The 18490-nt window shown below is 51.2% G+C and overlaps 1 protein-coding gene across 4 annotated transcripts in view; it reads left to right on the top strand.

Moving 5' to 3' along the window:
- PPM1H (protein phosphatase, Mg2+/Mn2+ dependent 1H) overlaps positions 1–18490 on the top strand; it is a 259566-nt gene that overhangs the window by 191086 nt on the left and 49990 nt on the right. For all 4 annotated transcript variants that reach the window (XM_077913646.1, XM_077913649.1, XM_077913648.1 and 1 more), the window contains exon 6: positions 74–192. In XM_077913646.1, coding sequence (XP_077769772.1) covers positions 74–192 — 119 coding nt within the window. The remainder of the gene's footprint in view (positions 1–73; positions 193–18490) is intronic.

Genomic DNA, 18490 nt, shown 5'->3' with positions numbered 1-18490 from the left:
TATTCGAGTCTTATTTTTCCTTCTAAAGATGTGTGTGTGGTTTTTTTCCCCCCCCCCTTTCTTTTGCTATTAGGCATTCATGCAGCCTCACTTGCTGGGAAATGAGTTCACACATTTGGAGTTTCCAAGGAGAGTACAGAGAAAGGAACTTGGAAAGAAGATGCTCTACAGGGACTTTAATATGACAGGCTGGTAAGAACGTGCCTCCCTCTGCCTCGGCACTGCCACAGTGTGTCTGAGGGGAGCGTCACCACCCCCAAAAAGCCATTTACTCAGTTTGGATCAAATAGTGCAGCCGGAGACCTTGGGTTGGTGGTGTAGGAACAGGGGCTCTGGCCATTTCTGCTGTGTTTGCCGGGCGCCAATTCTCAAATCACGGTGTGGGTTTGCTTCTGTGCTTCTCTGAGGTCCTCTCTGGGGACACTGGACCCCGCGAAGTTGACATAATTCCTCACTTCGTATGAGCAAGCATTTTTGAGGCTTTTAAAACACTTTAGTTTTTAGGTCAGGGGACTCGAAGGAATGGGCTAACAGTTTATTGAGCCAGACTGGAATGGATTTGAATCCTAACTCCAATCTTTCTAAATAGGCAGAGTTGGGTAAACTACATAACCCCTAGGAGCCTAATTTTCCATGAATAAAGTGGAAAAAATCCTCCTTGAGGGGTCATTGTAAGGGCTAGAGGTAATGAACCATCTTCAGTATTTTTCCACGTTTACATGGAGCTAAGCATCTTGGCCAGGGGTGGTCTTACTCCCGCAACACACCTATGTAAGCACCAAGATCGTTTCTGTAGTGCATCAGTGGCTGACATTGACTAAGACCTCATCTGTTTCTCCTATATGAAAAGTAGGTACGATATAAAGTACATATCCGTCATAGGATTGATGTAAGGACAAGATGAGAAGTGTCTGGCGCAGAGAAGTGTCAGTAAAGATTTGCTGTTAGCCCGGAGGTACTGACCATTGAGCCTCCTGCCAGCCTGGAGGAAAGAAGGACGGGCCAGTAGACTCTTTCCTTGACATACATATCTCCAGCATGGGCAAAGGAGGAGTGGATTCCAGTATCTCTTCTTCATTGATCAAAATAGCTGTAACAGATGGTCTCAGCCCAAATTCTCATGGTAGTGACTTCTAGGCTGGGAATCTACTCCTAAATTCTTAAGGGAGCTTAAGGGAACAGTTGAGCTACCCAGGGAAGATGAGGGGCTGGTCTAGGGCACTTCCAGTTGTCCTTTACCATCCGAAAGAGAAGATTTTACCCACTCTCCACGCTTCTTCTAGTGCAGGGTCGGCAAACCATAGCCCCAAAGCCAAATTCCACCCACAGCCCCTTTCTGTAAGTAATTTTTTTGGTACAGCTGCATTCATTTATATACGTTTGATCTTGGCTACCGTCACTGTACACCAAGGTGGTTGGGTTAGTTGGAACTGAGACTGTATGACCCACAAAGCCTTTAAAATATTCATCCCCGTTTTAAAACAGGACTGGATTTGGCAGGAGGGGTTCACCCCCTTTCGGCTCTGAGGTTCTGGAGTTTTGGTGCCCTAGAATCATTACCCTTACCCGACTGGGTTTTCTTTGTAAGTTCATTTTTATTGAATCGGCAGTATCAGCACTCTTTACGGAGAAGGTTAAGGTGAGGGCTACCAGGGTTTGGAAAAGCGTGGTGGGGTTTAGTCTAGGTTTTGCAGAGTTTAGGATGTTGGAAGGAAAGGCGTCCCATGTCAGGAATCCCAGGGCTTGCAAACACATAAAAAGAGTGGACTTGAGAGACAATGAGGAATGGGGCCAAAAAGAAAGAGAGCGTCTATGGGAAATCAGACTGAGTTGGTATCAAGGGAACGTAATTGAGGATAAGGGAAGCCAGGCAGAGAAGTACATTTACTGTGGGAGGCTCTGGGTTGTGCTGGAGTGTTTCTGAGGAGAATGAATGATGAAAGCAATTCTGGGGAGGCAGTCCTAAGGAGTTTGAAGGAGAACGAAGAGAGAAAGCAGATTCAGGTACCCAGGAGAAAACCAGCAGAGAAATACGTACGTGAAGGGCCCGGGGTGGCTCAGTCGGTTAAGTGTCCAACTCTTGATCTCAGCTAAGTGTCTGACTCTTGATCTCGGCTCAGGTCATGATCTCAGGGTCCTGGAATCCAGCTCCCCACTCAGCCGGGAGTCTGCTTCTCTCCCTCCGCCCCTCCCCGCTCTCTCTCACTCTCATGGGATCATGACCTGAAGGCGTGATGAAGGCAGACGCTTAACTGACTGAGCAACCCAGGTGCCCCTAAATAAATCAATATAGAAAAGAAAAGAAAAGAAAAAAGAAAAACGTATGTGATGTCTCAGGGGCCAGATAGAGGGATGGAAGCAGAAAACAGAGGAGGGAAATGAACAAGAAACTAGATGATTTAGCCCAGGACTGAATGTGAGCGGGGTTAAGTCCTTAATTAATCCAGTTACCTGTTCAAATAGGTCCCTTCGGCTGGTCTGTAATCCCCGGGGAGGCGGGGGACAGTGCCTGGGCCGAGATTACTCCCTGGCAGAAAGGAGGGAAAAGGTGGGAGTGACTGCAGGTGAGGGGGGCGGGGCCGGGAAGGGTGGGAACAAGGAGCTTGCTGGCCTCTGAGATGGGTAAGCGTGAGGCACGGCTGTTGTGTGTTCTCTCTGTGCCAGAAGGCAAATTACATCTATGCAGTCAGAACACACTGGGTAAACAAATGGCTAAAGATTACCCCCATTTTATGATTTTTAAAATGTAGATAAGTTTGAGGACTAGATTACATCCAACTCTGTGCGTACACAGTCTCTTGCTCGCTCTTACACACACACACACACACACAGTGTTAGCATGATCCTAAGAAAATAAGCCTTTCCATAAATAAGCTGTGTGTAATGCATGGAACTCCACAGAAGGCCCCAAATAATTTAGGAGCCAGGACTGAGAACGGCTTCAGTCAGACGCGGTTTGCTGATTTGTCTCCGCACGGTTCCCTGCGTGGCTGTTGGCTCCAGCTGCGACGTGGCGCAGACGTCTCTGTGTCTCTCCGTGTATTTTCTATCTGTTCTTTTGTCTTGAAATTGACACTTAGGGAAAAGGAGGGATCTCCAGATCTTCCTGGAATGCATGGGGACGTGTAGAACCAAGCTAGACCTCTGCTTATGGAAACTCCCTCCCTCAACTCTAATGGATTCCTTTTTTTTAACCTCTCATGAGGAACCTCAGATCTAGCAGTTATCTTTGAGGACTTCAGACAAACACACCGTGCGATCATGCTTTGCTGCCTTTCCGAATTGTCTCTAGAAAGAGGAGAGCTGGCAAATCAATTCTGTAGAAAGGGACATGAATGAAGGTCTCATGAAGGCAGAGAAGGTGGCTCGTCTCCCACAAACGCCTTACATGACCACCAGGTTGTTGGGATTGGTTGAAGGTGGTCTGGTGAGTATTTGGGATGTGGCACGCCTGAGGACATGGGTCCTTGCCGTGTCCCTTTATGTCTCTGGGCTTCAGCGTGAGCCTTGGCCCACATCCTTGTTTTTTGGAAGCCCTCCTGCAAATCAAGGGTTCGCCTAATTCGAAGCCCTATAATCCGTGTAGTAAATACCTAGTTGTGATGGAAAGGCTCTTCTCCCCCACGCAGCCCCGCTCCTCAGGGCAGCAGTGGGCCCACCTGATGCTTAGGCTGATGAGAGCCATCGGGGATTCCTCAGAGTGACTGGTCCTGGGAGCCAGGTGTGTGTCACAGACGAGAAGACCGGGGCAGCGAGGCCCCGTTTCAGTGCCCCGTAAGGTGGGAGAAGCTGGGATGTGAACCCACTGTTGGCCGGTGACTGTGCCGGGCCGCCCGATGCCGGAGGGCTCCTCTTCTCTGCGCCCGTTTTGCAGCGGAGCACGCTGAGCTCCAGGGAGGTGGCTCAGCTCTGCGGGCAGGGGGCCAGCCCGAGGCCTAGGTCCCAGGGCTCCGAGCCCCGAGAGCTCTTCCTGCACATTCGGCAGCCCTGTTTCCTTCCAGGGTAAGGCGAGACGGAATCACCCAGCTTTGAGCGGGGACATAAAGCGAAGCAGCCCCCCCCCCCCCCCCCCCCCCGGTCTGTGTCTGCTGACAGTCCTTTAAGCGAGGGGGGTGATGAGCGAAGCCTCAGGAGCTGCTGAGGCCCTGACCTCTGGTTCCTGCCGGAGGCTCCAGCTGCCCCTACGAGCCTGCGCGGCCTTCGGGGTGTCCAGGTGGCTGGGAGCCCCGGGAGCCAGGGCCGCCTGCTGTCGCCGGAGGAGCGTCTGCAGCGGGGGCAGCGCCAGCCGGGGCCCGGTGTCCTCACCAGCCAGGAGCCCGCCGCCTCCTGATGGGCCCGGGGGGCCCAGGGTTGTGGCCACCAGGCCCCTCACGAGGCTGCCGGCGTCTCCCCTTCACCGCCTCGCGGCCTTGTCAGGGCCCCAGCGCCGGGGGGGTGGGGGGCCTGAGCTGCTGTCGCTGGAGTCCCTGCCCGGGTGCCAGGCCTGTGTCGGCTGCCGGAGCGCCAGGCCCGTGTCCCGACCCGCGGCCCCCGAGCCACCTCGGGCCTCAGTTGGCCGCGAGCACCTCTGTCGCCGGGTGGAAACCACAGCCCCTCACAGCTGCCTTGGTGGCACCAAGTCCTGCTGCCGGGTCTGCTGGCGACTTCGCCTTCTCACGTGGGATCAGCGTTGGTCGTGCGCTAGGTCCAGGCACGTGGGGGGGGGGGGGAAGCAGGAGAACATTTGTGGAGGGGGGGCTGCAGCCACAGCCCTGGCGTCCGGCCACGTCCTCCAGCAGCTGTTCCTGGCCTGATGGGATTTGTACAGAGAGCCGGGGCCAGAGAGGAAGAGAAGTCCATCGTGTGAATGCGAGATTGCTTCCAGATGGTTCTGGTTATGAGTAAAGTACACCAGAATTCTTTCCTTAAGCAAAGCCTCTCTAACGTTTATGATGGTCTCATTTCAGAGAACAGCCTGGACCTGTAACCCGAGACGGCCTGGCTTAGTTAGTACAGAGTTTACAGCTTTGAGAGCGAGGCTCCCCGGGTGCTGGCCCTTGCTCTGCCAAGACCCTGGAGCCTTGGGCAAACCCTGGGCGCCTCGTTCTCTCATTTGCAAAATGCTTCCTTTGCCCCTCGCCGCGCCAGCCTCTGTGTCTGGTGGCGGTTGGGTTTTGCTCTGCTCTTCAGAGCTTCTGGAAGAGACCAATTCCATTAGAAAGCTTCCAGTGATGGTAACCTTTCATTTTGATCTTTCGCAGCCCTTAACTCTTTAGGACTCTAACTTGATGACACATCAGGGCAGTTTTCCCCTCCTGTATTTCCTTTAAAACTATGAGCAAATCAGAGATTTTTCCACTGGGAGCAGAGCGAGGTCAGCCACCATTTTCTCCTTTTCAGTACTCGCTATTTTTTGCTAAGGCCAAGGAAATACCGTTTCTGGTCTGAGTGCTCTCCAGCCCAGTAGCCACCAGCCACATGTGGCCATTTAAATTTATATTACTGGAAATTAAATAAAATTTTTAAAAAAATTCTTTCCCCAGGTCGCACTCGCTGCATCCCAATTGCTTGGTAGCCGACCGGGGCTCGCGGCCGCTGACCTGGACAGTGCAGACAGCACGGCCGGCATCACAGTTCCACGGACGGCCCTGCTCTCCAGGCGGTGGGAGGGGCGGGTCGAGTTGAGGGCAGGGGAGGACATGCAGGAAGCTGTCTGTAACTGAGCATCCCAATGGCAAGGGCTTCAAAAAAACAAAAAGGCCGCCGAGCACAGACAGGGCGGAATGGCACAGTCACATCTGGTGGCCTCTGGCCCCACTCCTAGCCTCGGAGTTGGCTTCACCCTTCAGAGGCATCAGTCACCGTATTCAGGGACAGCTCATGGCCAGTGGTCGCTCCCTGGCAAGCCTGCTGGCGAGCCTGAAGGAAGACCCGCTTCCTTTGCCCCCTGCTCAGTGGCCTGCCTCCCTCACCCCGGGCCTGCCATTGGCACTTCTGTTCCTCTTGCTTTTCCTTCTACGTCTTGCGGGGAGCATTTCAGACCCTGAGGATCCGATTTAAAAAGCAGCTTCACTTCCAGCCCTTTCTTTCCTTGCTGTTTGGGGGTGAACCTTATTCTCCATATGCATCCTGGAAGCCGACGTAGGGATGAGAGCCACAGCCCCACAGCACCGGGCTTCTTACCAGTAATCCAAACATTTCCTGGAAGGAAACTCACTGGAGGCAGCCCCAAGCATGGTCTGGAGCTCCTGGGTCGAGCTTTACAAATATTGTAGATGGGGCTTCTATCTTATTCTTTGCTGTTCTTTTCAGGGCCCTCCGACAGCACATTCAGGCAAGCTGACAGGGAAGTGGAGAAGCAGATTGAGAAATGCCACAGAATGCTTTATGAAGCCAACTGCAGAGCCGCGCCCGCATATGATATAAATTGATTTATTGAATCAAGCACAGAAGCCCTGTTAGAGAAACCCCAGACTCCATCCTCCGAGGACCACCTATTAAAGCAGCCCCGACTGACGCTCCTCATTAGCTTTTCCACTGATCCCCAGGCAGTTTTTAAAGGGACACTGTCCCTCTTTTGGGCCTGAATTTATACCTTGGCCATGCCTGTGGGTCTAATTAGCTCAGCATTATTAATCTTACTCAGAGAGCCTGCGTTTTCTACAACAGCCCGGCTCTTGAGTTTTAAAGAGTAATTGGAGATTTCAAACCCTGTCCTTTTCTCTCTTTTTGTTTTTAATTACTTTTAACCCAATCTTTGGAAACCTACCTGCAGGTGTCTCTTGACTAGCAAGCATTGTTGGAGCACCAAAGGATTTCTCAGTCCCGTCTTGGTGCAGATCCAGACATGACTATTGGGCCACAGACCTCACGGGGAGGCTTTTTAAACACACCCAAGAAATAGCACGTTTTAATTTTATAATTACTTCACAAGAAAGCGGGCCTTTCCCTAGTTAAACCTGGTATTAATTTCCTCCCAGCAACTTGTGTTTTCTAACTTAATGATCATGGGCCACCTTGGCAGCAGCCTGATTGCTGAAAGCAATCTGGAGATCTGACTTTGCAGAGAAAGGAGGGGCTTGGATGTCATTTTAGAGAGTTTTAACCCTACCAGTTGTCCAGGATGGGCATCGGCCGGGGCAGGGAACTGGCACCCGAAAAAGTCCTCATGTTCTAAGCTCCAGCGGAACCTGGAGCTGGAGTCGGAGTGGGTCACCCTCACATGGGGAAAGACCATTTCGGGGGCTCCCAGAGCCAAGATGATGAGTGGTTATTTGCGATGTGCATGTTCTGCATCTTTTCAGGATTTGCAGCTCTAGCTGCAGGAGCAGCAGGGAAGAAAGCCTGCCCTGCTATGTGCAGCACATCTCCTGACAGTGATAAATGACTGCTTGCCCCCCTCCTCCCTCCCCGCCACTCAGCCCACGAGGCCAGAGGAGGCTATGAGGTATTTACCAATGGTGGGAAGCCAAGACAGACGGGCATTGTCAGGCCACAGGGAGGAGAAAGAAAAGAGATGCCCAAGCTGGCTCCCTCCCTGTTGACCGTCCACGCACACACTCCTCTCTCTGCTCTAACGATAGGGGAAAATGTATCCTTCCCAAAGTGGCCGGCTGCTTCCAAGCCTTTCTTTCCCCTGAGGCCCTTGGCAGAGTCACAGCATTTGTCATCTACCCCTAAGTAGAGTGTACCTCCTTCCCTTCCCCAGTGACCACTGTCTGGGGCTATACGGTGCACGTGTGGTGGTGACTTAGCTCTCAGTCATCTGGGGAAGTTTTACGATGCCGAGTGCTTGCATAAATCCTTGTTACCATAGCCACTGTCCTTTTAACCAAGGACCCCCAGAGCGGACAGGCACGTATCTTTGTACTTGGCAAACCTTCATTGTATACCTGCTGCACATTAGACACTGAGCTGTAGTTAAGAACAGGGATGTGGAGCCGGCCTTCCTGCCTGGGTCAGTCCCCAGGAATGGCTTGGGCAAATCACGTCACTTCGTTTGGTTTTCCCACGTGTAAGTGGGATTAATGATGGCACCTAATAGCAGGAGGTCACGAGTTAGTATGGCCATGTGCCCGCCACAAAGTCTGGCAATGAGCACTCTATGTGCCTAATAATATAATCACCAGATACAACGGAGAATGAGGTGGTCTGTGAGGTCTGACCCTTGCCTCAAGAGGTTTATGACCTAATAGGTGTTGGGTTGCTTGTTTTTCAATAGGAGGCTGGGAACCCCAAAGTAAAAGGAAGGCAGTTTAGAGAAACAAGAGATGGAAGGAAGGTCAAGGTGTGCTGGCTACTTGCCTGGCAGGTCTGCCCCACGGCGGCTGTGCCAGGTGAGCTGTGGGCCAGGGGCAGAGACCCCCTCATGACAATCGAGAAACCTCTCTGCCCATGAGTGCTAAGGGGTGGGGTGTTTTCTGTTTCTTTTGTAGGTCATTTTGTTTGTTTTTAGTGTGTGTGTGGGGAGGGGGGTTGGTCTATGTATTGGCTCCACATCTGTTATTGAGTCCTGAGTGCTGTACCTTCTAAGGTGTCCTGTAGCCCTTCTGAGCCACACCCAAGGTCCTGGGGTACCAAAGCCCTCGGTAGCCAAAGCACGCCCTCACGGAGGAGGGCCCTTACCAGAAAGGACTCCGTTCACTTCATAGGGATGACCAGCTGGCCCAGGGACTGGCTTTCCGGACATTTATTGAGCAATGCCATTTTACCTATAAACCTGTTCTTAAATTCTCAAGATGGAGGGAAGTAGATGTGTTGGAGTTTGTGCGTAAGACAGAACATAGAGCTTATTTATAAGGGGGTTTGAAAAAATGGCCTCGTGGCCATGTTAGAGGGAGTGGTGGCTTTTAAGAGAGGGAGTTGGCCCTGGAAGGAAACTTCACGGGGAAGGCTGTGTTTGAACCAAAAGTCTGAAATATGAGAGGAGTTAGTTTTTGTTTTTAAGATTTTATTTATTTACTCATGAGAGACACAGAGATAATGGCAGGGACACAGAGGGAGAAGCAGGCCCCCTGAAGCAAGAGCCCAACGTGGGACTGGATCCCGGAACCCTGGGATCACGACCTGAGCCACCCAGGCGCCCCTTAAAACTCCTATGAGAGGAGTTTTAAGAAAGTTGAGGGCCAAAGGGAAGGACCTTCTGAAGAGAAGGCATAGCACAAGAGGAAGCCCAGAGGTATGAAAATAAGGTGTGTTTGGGAATGTGGAAGCCAGAGGTAATACTCAAAATAGTTTCAGAGGTCAGCAGGGGGGGATAGGCTCCATAGGCTCCTGGAAGCCCCCTGCTGGACCAGCTCTTAACTCTTTAACACCACAGGGATTCCAGGGGAGGGTCCTGAGCACCAGACAAGGGCACCTGGGGGCTTTGGACAGTCATTATTTGCCAACCAGTATCGAAGTATTTCAGCATTTTATTTTTTTATATATTTTTTAAAAGCCATAGCATTATTAAAGAGCCATAGCATTATTATTTTTTTAAAGGACATTTTTTTTAAAGATTTTATTTATTTATTCATGAGAGACACACAGAGAGAGAGAGGCAGAGATACAGGCAGAGGGAGAAGTAGGCTCCATGCAGGGAGCCGGATGTGGGACTCGATCTGGGACTCCAGGATCACGCCCTCGGCTGAAGGCAGGCACTAAACCACTGCGCCACCCAGGGATCCCTATTTCAGTGTTTTAAACCTCTGTATGTGCGTATGTTGGTGGCATCTGCTGGACACTGTCGGTGTCATGCAGAGGCAACAGAAGTGACATGCGGAGGCAAGCGAGAGGGTGTGGGGCAGCGGTGGGTAGGGAAGTGACCCCACGATCCAGGTAAGTGGATTTAAGTCAACTCAGGAGAGCTCTGATGCAGTGCTAAGGGTGGCAAGAATTAACATCTCCTTTTCCCAGAGCTCTGCACCTCTGTAGAGTAGGAGAATGACACACAGCAGGGCAGAAATATGGAGCGGACAGTATATTTAGAAGGACATATGGTCCGATCCTCAGCCTATTTATAAGATCTTGTTTTTAAGGAAATTCCAGAGAAGTGAGTGCTACAACACCCCACCCAATTTCCAGGTACTTAGCCACCCTGCCAAGGAAGCATTTTCCTGTGTCCAACGTACGTTCCTCCAGGGATAAAATTTCACCCTCGCCAGAGCTTGATAAGGTCTCTTCTTTTCCCTGCCACCCCTTCCCCGCCCAGGGGGTTTCAGAGCAGGAATGCTGGGAGTCCATTTGCCTTTTGCTCTTCACCTTACTGTTCTGGTAAAAGCAATGATAAGACTCTACCAAGCCTAGGACCAGATTCCACTAGGATCAAATCAGCTTCGTGGGTCACCCAGGTTAAATCGATGCAACACACCGTGCGAGGGAACTTAGGGACAGCACATGGGGCTTCATCTCTGTGGCGTGAGATGGATGTTGTAACCATTCCTCTTTCAGTAACGTGGGCGTTGTGTTGGGTCCTGGAGGCGGAAAGCAGATGAAAACAGCCCCCACTCTGAGGGTGCTTACCTACCGTCTAGTATAGGAGGAGGCCCCACCGGAAGTGACAGGCGAATATTTACACACAGTGAAGCTTTTGCATCTGGAGCGATTATTAAAAGCATTCCAGTATCCCTGAGGTCCTGGGATCTTTTTTTTTTTTTTTTTTTTAAAAAGCTCTCAGGCCATGATGATACATCCTTGAACGCTGGCTTTGGGCAGCCTTAGATACTCTTACCATGGCTGTGAGCAACCGCCTGCAGAGGTGATTGGTTAAGGAACAGCGGGCAGCCGGGGCTCTCTAGCAGGTTTGTGACTTCTGGCCCCTGGTTTTCCTCCTGCTGTTGCTTGGGAACGTCTTTGTCCCCTGTGTGGGCCCAGGGCCGTGCGCAGGAGGGGTCATGGACTAGACTAGCAGGGGAAGATGGGAGATGATCTCAAGCCCACTGGTGGCTGCAGTGGGTCAGAGTTGAGGGGAGCATCTCTTCTCCTTTCTGATGCTTGTGCCCAGAACCCGGATAGTCCAGGCCCCAGGCAGGCGGACAAGTACATGGAGTAGTTAGGAGACCATGCTTCCTGGGGATCTCACTTGCTAGTTTCTTATTCCTGTTCATCGTGAACGATACTCCCTCCCTGGATTTGCCTCATCCTCTTGGACGGGCTTGGACCACCCTGTGAAAAACGGGGCCTCTCAGCGTGAAGACTTAGAGCCTGCAGTTTATTACCAACAGAACAATTTGGAAGCTAAACCTCAGGTTAGACTTAATTCTACACTGATCTTGAACATCCACCATATTGTCAGGAGAAGAAAAAGCCTACAAAGGTGGTGTGTTTAAACTTCTGTGTGACCTACCACTTTAAAAACCTGGAGGGTCAGGGGGGTAGACTTTTTTTAAAAATGTGTATGATTTACCCTTAATGATGAGGATTCGTAATTAAGCAATGCTGCTGGAAATCATGACATTTTATGGCATCCGCTGTATATTCCTAGCTCCTCAAGGATGGCAGAGAACCGTGGCGGAGAGCACGGTGCACTTTGGGGCAGACCTGGAAGTGAGCTTGACCTCTGTTTCCTAGTCATGTGACCTCCATTTTCTTCTTTGGGTTGATGTTAACATCTGTCTTACAAGCTTGTTTTCAGGGTTACATAAGGATTACATAAAAGTGCTTAGACTAATCCCCAAAAGAAAGCGAGCGTACAGTGATGGGGGTATTAGAACTTCCGTGAGTGTTAGGGCTGAGGTGGCAGCAGAGGACTTGACAGCTGTTGCCTTTACCATCCCTCATCTGAAACAATGGGGCCACCTTGACTTAGGAGCCAAGAGTGTGCTGTTCTTTCCGTCGTTGAGGATCAGCAGCCATTGCCCAGGCTTGTGCTTCTTACCCTGAGGCTCAAGTCATGTGAGGGTCAGCAGAAGATTCCAGAAGACTGAGGGTTTGTTTCAACTAGAGATTTTGGAGGTAGGGGAGGATGTTTCTCTGTGTTGAAATAGATGTCTCATATATGATTATTAGGCAAAATTCTTGTGGCTTTTTGGGATAAAACAGAAGACGTGAAAAAGCACTGATGCCTACTATGAGATACTTGAGCCCCCAGGTTATGTTACCAGTTCAAATACACTCGAATGGAAATACTGAAATGATATTAGCATAGGGTCGAGTCCCCGGTGCATGAGTGGTTTCCCCACGAGGACACCGCAGGACTTAGTGCTCCCGTGTACAAATATCCGTTTGTCCAAAGAGAGAAATGTTTGTGAGCTGGAGGAACTGACCTCTGCAGTAAAACCCTCTTTGCAGGGAACAATCTATCTGCCATTGTCTCTCCACGATTCGTGGATATGGGATCAGTTTTGGTTATTTCTTGATTTGTATATATTGACTTGGTTTCATACAATACAAAGGCCAATGTCAAAGAAATTCATGTTTGTCTCAGAATAAATGGTCCCCAAGAAAGCAGAAATCATTCCACCATGCGTGTGCTCATAAAATAAGGATCTGTGATTCATAACCTTTGGGAAATCTAAATGCTATTGATTAGAGTACAAAGCTTTCCTAGCCAAGTGCTAATGCAACCAAGTGGATACCGAATCAGAAATAATTTCTAAATCTGAAATTTCCCTAAAAGTCATCCAGAATGTTTTATCCTGAAATATTATCGGTTCTGTTTTGTGTACACGGATGACCAATTTCATCTCCAAAAGACTGAGTCACAGCATCTTCTCCGTGAATCCTGTTCCACTCCTAACCTTGGGCCCGTGAGCTAAGAGACAACCCTGACTGTATCTGTGTTATTTAACTCCACATTCTCAGTGCTTGTGCTAGTGCCTGGCACTTAGCAGGTGCTCAGGAAACATTCCCGAATGATTCCAGTAGAGCTTACTGCTCTCATCTGGCCAAAGCCTGAGCTGCCGATTTGGTGCTACTAAGAGCAGGTTCTCTTCCTTCACGCAAATTTTCACCTCTGGGTAAGGACCCATTAGTGTGGCTGTGAAAGCAATTTAGTATGTGGAGATAAGCATTTTAAACAAATTAAGTAGCATAAGGAGAAAAGGAAATCTTCGTGTGTATCACCCGGTAAGGATAAGTATTGTTTCCAAAATGTGTTTGTGTGTATCCTAGGCTAACAAGGTCTGCCTCCGGGGAGTCCCCTCCAGGGAGCAGAAGTGGGGACCAGAGACCTAGATGCTTCTGCCCACCATCCTCCATCCAAACCTGCTCGAAGCCTATAGACTTTGCCCCGAGCAAGCAGGCTAGTGTAAGGAGAGCAAGCTCTGAAGCCTTGTGCTACCCACCACAGACTTGGTGTTAGGAGGAGGAGTCCTTCAGCCAAATTCGAGGAACGGTTACTGCTTGCAGATTCTGGGCAGGATCTGGTGCAGGCACGCTGGTGATGCGGAGGGGAGAGGTAGGCCTTTCCCCTCGGGGTATGGGTCTCTTAATCAGAGGATTACGTCAAGGGCAACTGCAAAGGCAGGAAGCAGAGTTTGGGCCCCATTATGGAGAAGGTTTTCTGGAGCCATGGCCAAAAGGGTCCCACTTTCATCTGTTTCTCTCGTCAGAGACAGCCGGATGTACACAAGCTAGGCAGCATTGCACCTCCACATTAGTGGCGCCAAATATCCAGGACGCTTTTACAATTCTGGCTTATTATTTAAGACCGAATCCAGACTGTTGTACTATGTTAGCATGAGAACGTCAACCTGTATGTAGTATATAGCTCAGGGCCTTGCAGGCCTCAAATAACTTCAATGATGCTCCAAGGACCAAAAGGAGAAAACAAGGTAGCATTTGTTTGTAGAGCCTTGGCCGCACAGGGAACTTTCCCAGGAACCAGTTGATGACCATTCCTAGCACAGGATCCAGGGACTCAAGGCATGACCCCATCCCCCAAAACGTAGGTTCACAAATCACGGAAGCCTGCTATGCGCTGGCAAGCCTGTGGCAGAGATGTTAAAGGATCCTCCTCAACCCTGCAACTGCCGGGTAGATGCGGGTGGTTTCTCAGCCTCTTCCAGTTCACCCTGCGCCCCAACGGCCACCTCTCATCCTTATTCCAGATTTCATTAGGCTTGCCTCAGATTCCTCCTCCCTGACAGTTTGGTGACATTTTTCCAGCATATTAAGATTTGATCCAAAGACAAATTTAAGAAACTAATGGGGGATTTCTTAACTAGGAGTCTTTGAAACCAGGAGGAAAAAAAAAAGGCCCCCTTGGAGGAAGATCTTAAAAAATAAGAGTAAGATGTAATAAAATATAAAATATTCTTGTGTTGCTTTCACGGAGACATGCGGATATTCACACAGTGAAGGCGGAGTGGGCTGCCCGTCGCAGGGCAGGAGCAGGAAGCGGCCTCCATTTACTGCTCTGTGGCTTTGGGTTTTGATTCCTTTGAAAATACAGATGGCTGGCAGGACAAAAGGAAGCATGAGGTGACTGCCAACTCTGTTGCTTTTTCCAGGAAGGTCTGGGCAGGGTGGGTGTGGAGAGAGGCGGGTCCGGGGAGAGCCTCTGTGGATTCCATGAATTGCTGAGTTGGGGTCGTGCCAAGCCCTTAAAAGCCATGAGTGGCATTTGGGCTCCAGGCATGTGTCTGCTCCTGACCAGCCAGGCCCAGGTGGTGGTTCATCCCGGCCTCCAGGGAGTCGAGCTTTTGTTGACATATGGCTGTAGGAAGCAGATGTGGGGACCAGAGACCTAGACGCTTCTGCCCACCATCCTCCATCCAAACCTGCTCAGGCCCTGTGCAGCGTGTCCGTGTCTGTCCAAGACTTGGTGTTCGCTATGAGCAAAAGGAGACTTCTTGTGCCTTTTACTTTGCTCCCAGAAGGGGCATTTCGGCTTGTCGCTCTGGGGGAGAAATGCTCCCTTTGTGCCTGTTTGAGGCCAACCTCAAAGCATCCCCTGTCGATTACGGGCTCTGAGGTTTCTGAGTCTCTGATCCTTCACCTTAGAGCAGAACAATGGACTTCTCTGAATACAGGTGCACAGGCGCTGGCTTTTGTGCTTTGATATCCTCCGTAGCAGTAGGAAAAGCATGAATTGGGGCGGCCTGGGTGCTCAGCAAGAAGCGGTTTTCCTGCGGGGGTGTGCTCACCAGCTACTGCTCTGCATCATAGTGAAGAAAGACCGAGACTGCCAAGGCCTTCACGGCCACAGTTGAGATAAAAAGCCCCTTATCCTTCACAAAGGACTTCTCAGCTGTATTTGCATTAATCTTTGCAGCCTTTCCTGCAGAATCCAGCTGAAGAAGCACATTCGGCGAGGTTGAGGGACTTTGCCAAGGTCACACAGCTAGTTCACTCGAGGACCGAGATGGGACTTCAAAACCTCTGACCCCAGGCCTGGTGTTCTTTCGTATATCCCAGTAGAGGGAAGGGAGGATCTAGGAAGAGAGCCCCCCGGGGGAGGGACAGGCATCCCAGGCCATGGGGAGAGGTTAGCGAGTGGAAGAATGTGACCCACTGGTGTGTGTCACTGGGCTCCTACAAGCGGACTGTTGGGATTAGGCCGTCCCAGAGGGGGCACATTCTTCTTAAATGACTTTGAAGTGTCGCTAAGGGAATCAAGACTTAGGGAAATGAGTGGTATTTCTGTCCCTCAATCTAATGAAAGGTCTTGATTTGGAAGAGAAAGAAGATCATGGGAAGTGATCTTGGTGGATGATGCCAAAGTGTGAACTTTGGGGTTCCTGGCCTTGTGGGTTAAGACATCCAAGTGGGGGCTCTAGCTTGGGAATGGAGCAATCTGGCAAAGACACAAAAGGATTTTCTCAATGGGAGACTTGCCTTAGCAAGTTAATATGGAAGACATGTGTCGAGGTAACACTATATACCCTGGAGAAACACGTAACAGCACAGCACCTGCCGTTCCGGAGGTGGAACTTAGGAATTGTCAGGAGAAAGTAATAGGCAAGAGGATCATAAATGCCATTTTTTATAGCTTTGTGACTCTGTACTACTATATATCGGTAGTAAAGGTGGACCTAAAATTCTAAAGTAAAGAAGTAAACACAAGTTCAGGGTATCACCGACAGGACTTGGCCCTGAATCTCAGCCATAAAAAAAGCTTACCAATTAAGGCAAAATGAATGGGGAAGCCAAGACTTTGTTATGTCTTTAGCTAGTATCTGCTTCACGTCCACGATGTGCCTGCACAGTCGTAGACAGGAGGATTTGGCCACGAATAAGGGGAAAGTGCCTGCCTTTGTTGGACTAATGTGCTGGGGCCAGGGGTCAGGGGACAAGAAACAAGTAAACACAAATCATATAAATAGGTAGTTTCAGACTGTGCTGTGCAAGCCCAGGGAGAGCTGAAGCGCGGTGGCCAGGAGCAGTCCAAGAAGGCTGAGCGGGCCCAGGAGCCAGGGGGGAGGCCCAGGGGAGGGCAGCCCCAGGCAGAGGGCCCACCGAGGCCCTGTAAAGAGACGGCAAGGAAACTACTAGCTTCGGGGAGCCTAGTGGAGGGCTCCTGCGAGGCTCCATGCCTTCAGCTTGGCTCACGATCCCAGCGTCCTGGGATCAAGTCCCACATCGGGTTCCCTGCTCAGCAGGGAGTCGGCTTCCCCCTCTACTCGTCCCCTCTGCTTGTGCTTTCTCGTGCTCACTCTCTCTCAAATCAATAATTTTTTTTAAATCTCTTTTAAAAATTCTTTAAAAAAAAAAAAAAAGTGGAAGGATAAAAGATGTCAGAGCAGCGTGCAAAGATCAGATCTCACAGGGCCTTATTGTTGGGGTCTATTTTCTATGGAAAGCCAATGGGGAATCTTAAGGTGAAGGGTGAGGATTGTGAATTAAGAGAGACATGGTGGTGGGAGATGGGCTAGCAGGCCACCGCTCGGCCAGCCTGCAAACACAAGCAAACCTTTGTCTGGGAACAATGACAAAACTGACACTGAGACGAGAGGTGTTGTCCCAGAGGAGCCCTCGGAGGGACATAGGCGGGGCCGGCTGGGGCCTCGGGAGCGCTGGTGTCCCCAGCAGGTGTCTAGCAGTCGCAAGGGCCGCACGCAGCCAGCCAGGCGGGGGGCGCACCTGCCCTGGGTGAGGTGGGTGAGCAGCGGCAGCAGGAGATCCAGAAAGCAGTCGGGGGAAATCAGAAAGCCCTTTGCTTTTGTTTTTTGGTTTTTTGTTTGCTTGTTTTTTAATTTATTTTTTATTGGTGTTCAATTTGCCAACATATAGCATAACACCCAGTGCTCATCCCATCAAGTGCCCCCCTCAGTGCCCGGCACCCAGTCTTTATTTTGTAAATCTGCGTAGGACAAGAAACCACAAGGAGGGATAGTGCCCCTGCCTGGGCGGCCTTCCTCGGTTTGCCCGCACCCTCAGATGCTTGCCGGCCCCGTTGCACCTTGGCACCTCCTTCATACCCGGGATGCCGCGGGTGGCAGGATGAAAATCCCTGTCCCCCCAGGACCTACGCGGGCCGGGGGTGCAGGGGAGCAACAGAGGAGACACACGGAAGGAAGGAAGGAAGGGAAGGAAGGGAAGGAAGGAAGGGAGGGAAGGAAGGGAGGGAAGGAAGGGAGGGAAGGAAGGGAGGGAAGGAAGGGAGGGAAGGAAGGAAGGGAAGGAAGGAAGGGAAGGAAGGGAAGGAAGGAAGGGAAGGGAGGGAAGGGAGGGAGGGAAGGAAGGAAGGAAGGAAGGAAGGAAGGAAGGAAGGAAGGAAGGAGCGAGCAAGCGAGCTTCCCGAGTTAGGGCAGGCAGGGAGCAGTGAAGGGGAGTAGGAAATGTCGGGGAGGCCCCCGATGTTAAAGTGCTTTCAGTGCTTGGCTTTTATTTAGAGGAGGCTGGGGAAACCGATGGGGGGTTAGAGTAAGGTAATGACGCTCCCTGACATTTTAAAATAATTACTCTGGTTGCTCTGAGAATACAGATAAAGGACAAAACTGAGCAGGTTCCAGCACCTTTCCTGCTGTCCCCCTGGTCCCAGCACCATCCACTGTCACCTAGGTAGATGCAATGGAGGAGGTGGTGGCAGCCAAGGCAGGGGACCTGATGGCATCTGGTGGGATGTCAGCCAACCAAACACTCAACTCCTGTGGTTTCTGTCCCCTTAGAGGGTCAAGCAGGGGAGGAGGTCTGGGCTGCCAGCAAGAGGTGTATTGGGAAGAGCTGTCCCAAGCGGAGGCTGCCTGGGGCATCTGTGCGGCCTGGATGACTTAGGGCTGCAGGACCCATGGGGACAGTGGCCAGAGGGCCCAGGGGGGTGGGGGAGCTCCAAGGAGAGGCTGTCCTTGCAGCAGAGCCCGTGTGACCAGGGGCCCGGGGAGCCACAGGACGGTCATCAGGAAGTAGGTTGGGAGTTACCAGGCCTGGATTCCAGAAGCATCCCCCACACAAATCAAATTACTGAGGATAACGTTGGGGAGAAGAGGGGGAAGCCGGCTGCGAACCCAGGCCGCGGCCATCAGGGGGGTTGGGAGAGCACCGTGCCGGTGGAGAGTCGAGCCAGGGGGTAGGGTGGCCCTGGGGACAGCAAGCCTCCAGGAAGGGCAAGGGACGCCCCTCGGCCTTGGGAGTTGGGGGGCTTGGAACA

The sequence above is a fragment of the Canis aureus genome, chromosome 11, assembly GCF_053574225.1.
Source record: "Canis aureus isolate CA01 chromosome 11, VMU_Caureus_v.1.0, whole genome shotgun sequence".
Taxonomy (NCBI): domain Eukaryota; kingdom Metazoa; phylum Chordata; class Mammalia; order Carnivora; family Canidae; genus Canis; species Canis aureus.
Note: the sequence above shows the minus strand (reverse complement) of the source record. Positions and strands in the feature narration are given on the sequence as shown.